Here is a 10,685-nt window from a genome sequence, read left to right as displayed (position 1 = left end):
CTCTTCCGTGCATGGAGAGTTGACTTGACCATTGTATGCCCCAATGAATAAATGTTGTAGCAACGGTATGCCACATCTGGCAAAAAAATATTTAGTCAATTGTGTCTTGGAGTTTAAAGATGAAATTTTAATTACTTAAAAAATTTTCTTTCAAGCAGAAGAGTATTAGCAGCATATATATATATATATATATATATATATTAATAACAATGTATAAGGTTATGCAAATAATGGCCTGTATAATTCTTCTGCAATTCATTCCCAAATCAATAGTTGGTTTGAAATAATCCGGAACCAAATTTTCATCTGATTGCTCAGAGCAATTAGTACACTTATTGATGAGAAGTTAGTTGATAAGCAAATCATTACTTTGCCAAAACTTTCTAATCAATAAAACAAGAATACACATGCCTAAAAACCTTTTGATAAAATAATTTGGCTAAACTTGGAAAATCAAATAAATGACAATGGGATATAATAAAACTACTCGGTATTTTGCACAAAAATACGCCATTTTTCCGATATAACAATGGCAATAAATTTTCATACTACTATCAAAATCAGAAAATTCCTTTATTTGTATGCAACTATTCTACCATACTTGCACATGCCAGGCCTCGATGTTTCCAATTGAAACGCTTTTCAATAGGGTATATTTATGTATATATAAACAAACAAGAAGAAAAAAAAAAGTAGCAATTAAATAGACTACTAATCTACTATCATGATTCACCACATAGAATACCAAGAAATACAACAATTTGAATGACTAAAATTTCAGAACTTATATCCTTCAAAAAACTAAACTAAAAATCGTAGAGTAGAATTATTGAGCCAAACCTGAAAACCCATTTACCGGTTTGTGGTTTTCTGAGAAATGGACCAACCAGTATCGGCCTCGGAAACTTGAAGAGAGGCCAAGAGCTTTTGAAGGGCAAATTGTGAAATCCCATTTACAGATAATTCCTCGCATTTCCAAATTTCCTGCAAAATCACAATTAGCAATTAGAGACCCACGTGAATAAATTAGTTAAAAAAGAAGAACAAAACAAGGAAGAAAGAAAATTTTTATGTCGTCGTACCAAAGGTTGTATCTTCCATATCCGCTCCCCCTAAATGATTCATATAAGAGCCACGGTATTTCCCGCCTTGGGATTTCATCAAATAATTTTTCAGGGTTCCTTTGGTTGGATAGAGGCTAATTACATCTCAAATTTCTGGTGAATTCGAAAAATGAAAAATTTTCCCGTCACTCCGTCAGTGTAAGAAGAAAAAAGGGAGAGACATGCCCAAACCGTTTCTGCCGGCAAATGTTTTTTTTAAAACCCAAAAAAAAAAAAAAATTGTGGGGGGCCTTCATAGTAAAATAAAAATAACAATAAAAAAAAAAAGAGATGTGAAAAAAGGTTTTTTACGTGGACCAGCAACACTTTGGTGAGAGAAATCTCCCGAATTGTTCCTCAACACGATTAACGTAATTTTCTTATATTAAATTATAACAGTTATTATTTTTAAACATATGATTATTAATAATTATATATCCATAATTATATGAATAATATTAAAAAGTATATCAATAAATGATTATTATTTTTAATATGGATAATAATAAAACTATAGATAGATGAGTAGATCATTCTTACTGGATGTCTTTTTTTCTCGTAATCAGCCTTTTTAAAGTTCTTTCAAAAAGTGAACTACTCTAAATTCTTTAATTTATTTGCTTGTCTTTTCAGTTTATTGTTTTTGTTTTGATGATTTGTTGTTGTCGGAAGCTAACAAGTTCCAACGGTTATCATGAACCCAATAATATGAATTCTTTTCTTTATTTGACTGTAGAAAATCATATCTACAAGATATATTTGAAAATTTAAGCAACGTACGAAAAAAAAAAAAAAATCTCCTTTTAAAAGTGTCGTGGCCAAAAGAAAAGTTTTACAACCATAAGACCGTTCGACCTATCGTTCCAAACTACTAGCTTTTCTGTGTAAAAGTCGATACATTCACATATTTTATGAGAACAAGTACTCATCACTATAATAATCACCCAAATGATCAAGAGACCCCAACACCAATAACTTAACCAACAACACCATAAACGAAAAAACCCCAAGCTTAATCACGTATTACATTCGAGTAATTAACTTATCAAAGCAGTACTCTAGCTATTCAAACTTGGTGAGATCTTTGTTATGAGGATTTGTACGCCATTTCCAGGCTCTACGATCATTCTATAGGCAGGAGAATGGCTATAGTTGGGAGATAAGGAGAAATCAAATTTTGAGATGATTAGTGAAATGATAAGCTTCAACTCTGCCATTGCGAAGTTTTTACCCAAACACAAGCGAGGGCCCAGCCCAAAAGGGATGTAGGCCTGTGGAGATTTGCAGGCTTGGGCCACGCCGTCGGCGAACCTCTCGGGCCTGAACTCGTTGGCGTCTGGGCCCCAAACGTCGGGGTCTCTGTGCAGTGTTGGGATTAGAGTCCATAGGCATACCCCTTTGGGGACAGTGATGTTGCCCACTTGGGTCTCTTCTAGTGCCTCCCTTGACACAAATGCTGCCGGTGGGTAGAGACGCAGGGCTTCTTGAATCACCGTTGTCACCTGTTGAAAAGTTCATGAATTGGGAGCACAACTCATTAATGATTGAAAATTGTTGTATAACCTGATAAACAGTGGGCCCCACCTGTGAGGCACAAGTCGGGGCTCACCTTTTGTGAGATAGTGAGCATTTAATCCGTCATGACAAATGAAATTACTTTTAATGATTGTCGTCACAACGCCACATCACTTGATCAGTGTCATCAAAAAAAATGTTGAAATTAAAAATCCGACTAATAACGTAATTTAGAATTTTTGAATTTTTATTTGGTTACGTTGAATTAAAGGAAATTAATATAATTCTGATATGATATAATAGCTTAAAATTGTATATCCGAGATGTGATATATAATTTTTTTAATTATAAGATCAAAACCAACACTAATCTTGTTTTAGATTAGTACGAGCCCACTTCATAACGGGACTTCACAAACAAAGCAAGCTTGAAGAGATCAGCATTGGTCTTAAAAGCATGGATACACAGTAGAATTGCAGTAGTACGTCACATTAATAAGTATCACTATACTATAAGACCCGTTTAATATATGAAAATGACACTATAGGATGACTGGCGCTTTTGTAATGCATATGCTTACCGTCTAAAATTGATAACTTTGTAGAATTTGAGTAAATTTTATGGAGGAGATACTCCGCTAATGAATTAATAACTCCGGATGCACTATTTGATTTATGTGGCGCACCGTTTGTACAGAGATGTATTGATAATATTTAAAGACTTCACTCGTGATATTCAGTTTCATATTATAATAGTACGGTTATGAGCAACAATTGCATGAAATACATATGATTGGGTGCTTTAACTAGTTGAAAATTTGTATTCTGAATCGTTGGATTGAGTCTTAATAAATTACTTTTCGAAATTATAACGATAATAAACTAGTTAGAAGTACGTACTATTTTCAAGTGAGGCAGCGAATTAGCATCCGGGATGCCATTGGGGCAAACTTGAGAGAACTCCGATCGTATGCGAGCTTGCCACTCGGGATGTGAGGCGAGGAGCATCAAACACCAAGAAGTGGCGACGGCGGTGGATTCATGTCCGGCAAAATATATGCTCTTGCAGTTATCAACAATGAAACGCCTACATGAATCGGTGTCTAGACTATTGTCGCCGCTAGCAGCCTCCAATATCAACTGTAACAAGTCCTTTTTCTCTGTGCTTTCTTGTAATTGGTTATCACGTTCTTCTATGGCCTTCCAAATCAACAAGTCTATTTCCTTTTCTAAGCACCCCATCTCGTTTTGCTTTTTTGTTCCAAAAATTCTGTCACATCAGAATATTGTTTTATTTGTGAGTGATCAAATGCTAGAGAGTATGATTCATGTACAAAAGTTTAGTCATTGAAAAAAGATACGCCATCTCCCATCACTTTCACATGCTAATATCTTTTCTCAATAAAAGGACATTCCGTCCTTTTGTGTCTTTCAATCAATCGTAATATATATTTAAAATTCATTAATACAATAGAAAAAGATCCAACCCAACATACTCAAAGGTGTTTAACGCACAACATCATGAGACTTTAACATAGGATTCTAGAGTATCCAACCTCAAATTCATGTTGAAATCATTAGTGATTTTTATGTGCCAATCTTACATTATAATCCTAACTCTTTTTTTTTTTTTTTTTTGATTCCATAACCCTAACTCTTAAACCATCCTCATTAGTGATTTTTATGTGCCAATCTTTAAGACACTTTAATTATTATATAGAAACTTCATATAGATTTAACATGATATTTTCAGTTGTGTTGAATTTCATATATAACTAAGAGTATGTTTGTTTCATATATTTAAACTTAAATTTTTAATTGTACTACATAATTTTTCTTTCACAAAAAAAATTAAATTTCAAATTTTAAAATTAAAAATTACAACTTAAATGTACATTTTAAACGGACTCTAAAACTTTCATAATTTACAAGATAACACAAATATTTAATAAATTAGTTGATGTAAGTACTGTCGGTCTAACTAAGCATTCTTATGTAAGCAATTTATATTTATATTATTTTTGTTTTAAGAAGCGGCTTGTTAGTGGAATAATTTAAAATATAAAACAAGAGAGAGAGAGAGACGTAGGACTTCAAAATTTTCTGACATCTCTTATCTGCCTCCCTTGTTAGTAGGTGGAGCATTAGTGTTGGCATTTCGAATATGCCATGTTATAACCTTCAGATACCCAAGTTCTTTTTAATTTGTTCTTATCCCTCGCCACGTGTCGTGTGTGAAAGTTTAAAAGAAAAGGAGATAGAGGGTTAATACGACAAAATAATAAATACTTTATGTCCGTTCATTTCACCGATTTGAATTTAAAATTTAAATTTTATTATAGTAAAAAGTATTAAGAAACAGTCACATTTAACTTTTTTATTACAGTAAAAAATTTTCGTATAAAATTACATCTAAACTTAAATTAAAAACTCGAATCAACAATCTAAACGGGTCCTATAAACACGCCACAATCAATAGAAAGTGATTTCTAATATAATTTCTAATAAAACAAAACACGTACCTAAGATTGGTAACTCCGAAAAGAAAGGCTTGATGAGAAATGGTCTTTTGGAGGCTTCTAAGCTTTGAGAAAACCTCTTTGCCTTTGGCATAAGAGCTCCCAAAGCAGACCCTTGAGATGACATCGGCAGAGACACCCCTCAGGTCCTCATCCACTTTAATCTCTGCCGTCATCCCACCTTGAGCTTCAATGCACTCTTCCCATTTCCTAAGCATTGGCTGTACTGACTCCAGTATTAGCCCCACCATACCCTGCCCACATCATAATTTTTGGCCCCATTCAATTATATGAACAAATAATAGCCCTACTTCAATTAATTTGGCCCCATTATTAATTACGCTTTCTAGGCCTTTGCTAGAAGTTTCATGATAATGAAGAAGATCTCCTGATTTTTTTTTTATTTTTCATAAATTATTTTCGCACATTAAGTTAAGATACAACAAAAAAAAAAAAGGGTCGGATCAAAATTAAGAACATACATTTTTCAGTAGAGAATGTCTCAGATACAGTGCATCTTTCTAAACGTTAAATTTAATTAAAATTACATAAAAAATGTACGAGTCTAAAAAAACATGATGAAAAAATTTAACGACTAGAGTGAGAATATGAAAAACACGTTAACATAAAAAAGTAAGTAGCATTTTTGTACTATAGAGAGTGTTGTGGCCAAATATTCAATAAAGACGCATTGCATTGTAGAATTCATGTGATTATAATTATGATATTTAGCAAATTGAGGTGAGATTTGACATGAAAGAATTTTGTCGACTAAGAATTTATTACCTTGACTTTGTCCATGAAGAACTCGGGAGCAACAATCTTTCGTTGTTGTGCCCATAAAAGGCCATTTGATCTCAAAATGCCGTTGCCAAGCATTGGTGCAAGTCTCTTGGTCACATAAGAAGGCTTGCCCAAATCCAACGTCATACTTTGGTTCATTTCCTTTACTAACTCTGCTTGGTTGATGTACAAGTGTTGCCTCATCCCAGTTGAATATGTGTACAATAAACCTGCATTTCATAATTTATGGTAATACAGAAAATGATTCATTTTAGACATTTTATTGTGAAAAAAAAAAAGTAGACTAATGCCACTGAGGGATATATATGTGTGTATATATATATTAGATACATACACACACATTTAATTTATTACTTTGCTCTTTCTAAAATTCTCCAATTACAAACTTTGTGCGTGATTATTCGAAAAGTTTCATTTTTTACTTTTACTTTTATCTCACTGTTTTTAAAATTTGTTTTGCTTGCACCTTTTACTTCAAATTTAAAAATCCAAAAATAAGAATTAGACATAGTACTGTATGTGTTTTTTATATTTAGAGGAATAAAAAAATATAGATTAACAAAAAAAAAAGATAAAAAGGTAATAATAAAATAAAAGTATAATAAGACTTTTAGTATTTATTACACTAGAAATACCTCTCTTCCGCCCTCAGATACCATATCTCCAATAAGTAACTGAATTATTGTTTGCTTATTGCTGGATGTAAAGCTGGCCATTACTTAACAAAAAATAATGACAATGTTTTTTCAATGATATTTGTTGGTTACTTTCATTATTAATTTTTCTATTCTCTACGTGCAAACACTATAGTGTATAAAAAATTATAATACGCCGTGTCATGTTATATTTTATACATACACATTAGAGTTCATAGATATATCGTGATTTTTGCTCGATCTCTATGCCCCAATATTTATCATAGTGGGACATTATATGTTTCCTCATCCAATGAAAAAAATCATGGTTCAGCTGCAGGTAGGAAAAAAAAAAATATGTATTATAGTTAAATTTGAAGAAGGGGAGAGGAGACAAACACTCTATGAATTTAGATTTTTACCATTTACTTTTAATAAATATTTTTTTAGTCAAATAATTATATTAGTTAAAAGAGTATTAATTAAGAATAAGGAGTAAAAATCAAGACCCATGCACTCCAAAAGGTAAGTTCAATAATTTTTGAGAAATTTAATTTTCTAAATTTACCCTTAAAAGTGCAAGGATTTAGATTTTTACCCATTCCTCTTAATGAATATCCTAATTTAATTAAAAGAGTATTAATAAAGAGTAAAGAGTAAAAAGAGTAAAAAAAAAGGAATTAATCTCCTTTTTCTATAATTTTCTATTGAGTAATCTTGACAAATACTCATTAAAAGTGTATGGGTCAAAATTTTTACTCTTTATTCTTAATTTATAATCTTTTTAATTAAATAATTAAACTAATAAAATAATATTTATTAAAAATAAATGGTAAAAGTCAAGAGTATCATAGATAAATTCCCTATTTTTTCTTTTCTATTTGAAAAGAATGTACATGGCCTACTTTCAATTATGTAATGGGCCATGAGTGAGCTACGCAGTTTTGGACTTTAAGACGGCCCTATACAAGCCAATCACAGTCATCGATCTTTTTACAATCTATATTATATACATATTATATATATATATATATATATATATATATTCACACCAAGAGAGGACCGCAATCAATCAAATATAAAAATAAAAACATTTGACATTACCAAATTACTAAAGGAACTAGTGTATATTTCACTTGGATTTTAATATTACAAGTGCCGGTGCTAGGCCCCCCCAATTATATACCTCTTTTCTATAAAATAAAATATTTATAATATTATAGTTCAAACATAATTAAAGCGGTCAATGTCACCAACCATTTTTAACAATATAAAATAGTCATATGAGCCCTCTCTCAACGTTGTTCAATCAAAATCCTATTCATTTCATAAAATCTTATTCAACTTTTCTTCTTATATATGTGCGTGTAAATATATGTTGGAAAAATCTAATTCAAATTGCCTATGCTTTGATGCTGCTTAAAATTGAAATCAGTGGAAAAACTGAACAATAAATCCAAATAAAATCCAGTTTTCTCCGCATGAGTGTTGATTCCCACTAACAAAGATAAAATAAAATATCAAATCTTAGTCTTCCTTGACTAGAATTATCCGATTCACATTTTCGGCAATTACTAAATTTGGTCAGAAACGGCTTAAATTAGAAGTTAGAACCGCCGTCTTTTATCTGGAGCCTGAAAATTTTCACTCTTTTTTGGTTTTAGTAACGTATCACTACTTCAGCATAAATTCAAAAGAAACAGAAAAAGAAAAACAAACAAAAACATTAAAAAAAATATATGATATTTACGTAAGAATCCCATGGAACTTTGTAAAAAGGACAAGTCATGCTTCATTAGCTTATTGTCTTTTTTCTTGAGAAATACGTTAATTTAAATCAGAATAATTTTAATTATAATTTTAAAATCAGAATTATGATTTATAATTTTAAATTCAAATTATGATTCTGAAACTATAATTCAGAATTAGATGTTTGAATCACTTTGAATCAAGAGGCGGATAGTTTTAGAATCACGAGTGATTATGATTTAAAATATTATATCAGATTCTGAATCACGATTTAGAATCATACAAACCAAACACTGATTCTGAATCATAATTTAAAATTATTGTAAATAAACACTAATTTTAAATCAAAATATAAAATTATGAGTTTAAATCCATCTACTCAACTAACCTTAACACTTACAAAACAAACAAGTTAGCTTTTAATTTGGTTACGTGGGCAAGGTCATAACTGATAAACTCATAAACCAATAAATTTTCTTATTTCGTTAACAAAAAGCACTACAATCATAATTATTTAAATATATAATATTGATTATAGTTTGCTTTTTGCGTACCGTACTCTTTTCTCCATTGCTCCAAGTATGGGAAGAGAGTGGAGGTGTAATCGTGTGCGACGAATTCGGAGTCATGGTTCGGAGCGGCGGCTTTGATGGCGTGCAATTGGATGATCTTCTGCATCTCCGGTAGATTTCCGTAAAAAAACGACGGCGGAGGGCCTTTGATGCCTTGCATTCGGAGCTTCCTCCTCACCCTTTCAGATTTTAGCCAAACGCTGTTGTAGACATGAACTAACAAGCCCACAACGACAATAAAAGCTAAAGACAACAACACCCTCATCAAAACTACAACATTAGTGTTGGAGTCCATATCTCTCAATATTCTCTCTCTCTCTATCTCAAACTCTCTGTGAGTTGTATATGTGTATTTATATATGTGTATGTGTGTGTATATATATATATAGAGAGAGAGAGAGAGAGAGAGAGAGAGAGAGAGAGAGGGAGAAAGTGGCCTATATATTGACACATGGAGAAAGAGAGAGGTTAGGACCCATGAAGGAAGATTCTGTGCTATTGTGTGAATAGATATAAGAGTTGTGGGCAATTGTAGATATTGATTGACGCATAGGGGAAACAATAAGAAGCTATAGCGGCCGCAATATGACATATATGCTGATATGCACATATTAAATTACTTTATATATATGAATAATATATATTGTACACCCTAATTTTTTAGACAACAATAAAATTACAGAAAATAAACAAATAATTATTCACAAAAGTTATATTGGTTCATCTTTGAGAACTATATATGTCTATTTTGCTGTTTTACACGATCCAAATATTTGTGCCACTAAAATTTTATTTTCTATTGACTTAATAAAAGACATGTTCCACTTTCATGACATAAATGTTAGGTAGTGTTATTGTGAGTGGTATTTTCGGTTTTTTTTTTTTTTTTCAAAATTTTACCTTCTTTTGTGTGTTTTTTTCTCTATAATTTTTTATGGAGTCTCACAAATATTATAAAAAAAAAAAACAACTGAAAATACAAAATAGATCAACTTGTTGTTTCTCGTTAGAGCAATAACCATATAACCTCTAGACACTTGACACGTTTATGTGTGATGTTATATAAATGTTGATTGCTGAGATATGTATTGATATTGAACGAAATGGAATAACATGTTAGACCGCACAAAAATTTAGAGAGAGTCGTTTATTGGCCGATTGGGGGTGCTGATAGTGATAGGGATATGTATGCAATTAATTAAACAGCGTGGTGGCTGATGAAAAGTGTTATAGCGTTATCATCGACCATAGGCGGCAAAGTGCTTTTCCCTGAATATAATTATAGTGGACCCACGTAAATTATAAGTTTGATCTTTGAATCTAATATTGCTGATTTAGTTATGAGAGTTAATGAACAAAGTCATAGACGAGAAAATCCATAGGATGTTTGCTATTGACTCATCGGTAACGGGCAATAATAAATTAATCGATAAGTGATGAATATGTGGTTAAAGGTTTATCTTTCACGATCTTAAACTCTGAATATTTGTGTCGTCTACTACCTTAATATTTAATTTAGAATATATCTTGGACTACAACTCCATCTATATTTGTTGTTAATACATCCTAATGCATATAGGGCCCGACCATAAAATCTATATATATATATATATATATATATATACTAATACCAGTCGTCCCTTAAAAAAAGAGAGAGAAAATCCTATCCATTCATTAACTTTATTATTATTTTTTTTTTCTCTCTTTTTGGATTATAGGTAGAACTAGGTTTAGTTACCTAGGGTTTCATAGTTAGAACCTATATGTATATGTTTGTAGGCGTAAAGCG

At 31.4% G+C, this 10,685-nt stretch overlaps 1 protein-coding gene across 1 annotated transcript; it reads right to left on the bottom strand.

Annotated features, from left to right (window-relative positions):
• Positions 1–1,905: 1,905 nt before the first annotated feature.
• On the bottom strand, positions 1,906–9,229 carry LOC21400128 (cytochrome P450 714A1). The gene is made up of 5 exons (XM_010110865.2): positions 8,879–9,229; positions 5,923–6,149; positions 5,140–5,390; positions 3,518–3,887; positions 1,906–2,605 (listed from the first exon to the last, which is right to left on the bottom strand). The coding sequence occupies exons 1-5, from the start codon at positions 9,189–9,191 to the stop codon at positions 2,162–2,164; spliced, it is 1,605 nt and encodes a 534-aa protein (XP_010109167.1). The 5' UTR covers positions 9,192–9,229; the 3' UTR covers positions 1,906–2,161.
• Between the last annotated feature and the right edge of the window lie 1,456 nt (positions 9,230–10,685).

Source organism: Morus notabilis, unplaced genomic scaffold (genome assembly GCF_000414095.1).
Source record: "Morus notabilis unplaced genomic scaffold, ASM41409v2 Scaffold223, whole genome shotgun sequence".
NCBI classification, from domain to species: Eukaryota; Viridiplantae; Streptophyta; class Magnoliopsida; order Rosales; family Moraceae; genus Morus; species Morus notabilis.
This window is presented reverse-complemented; position numbering and strand designations above follow the sequence as displayed.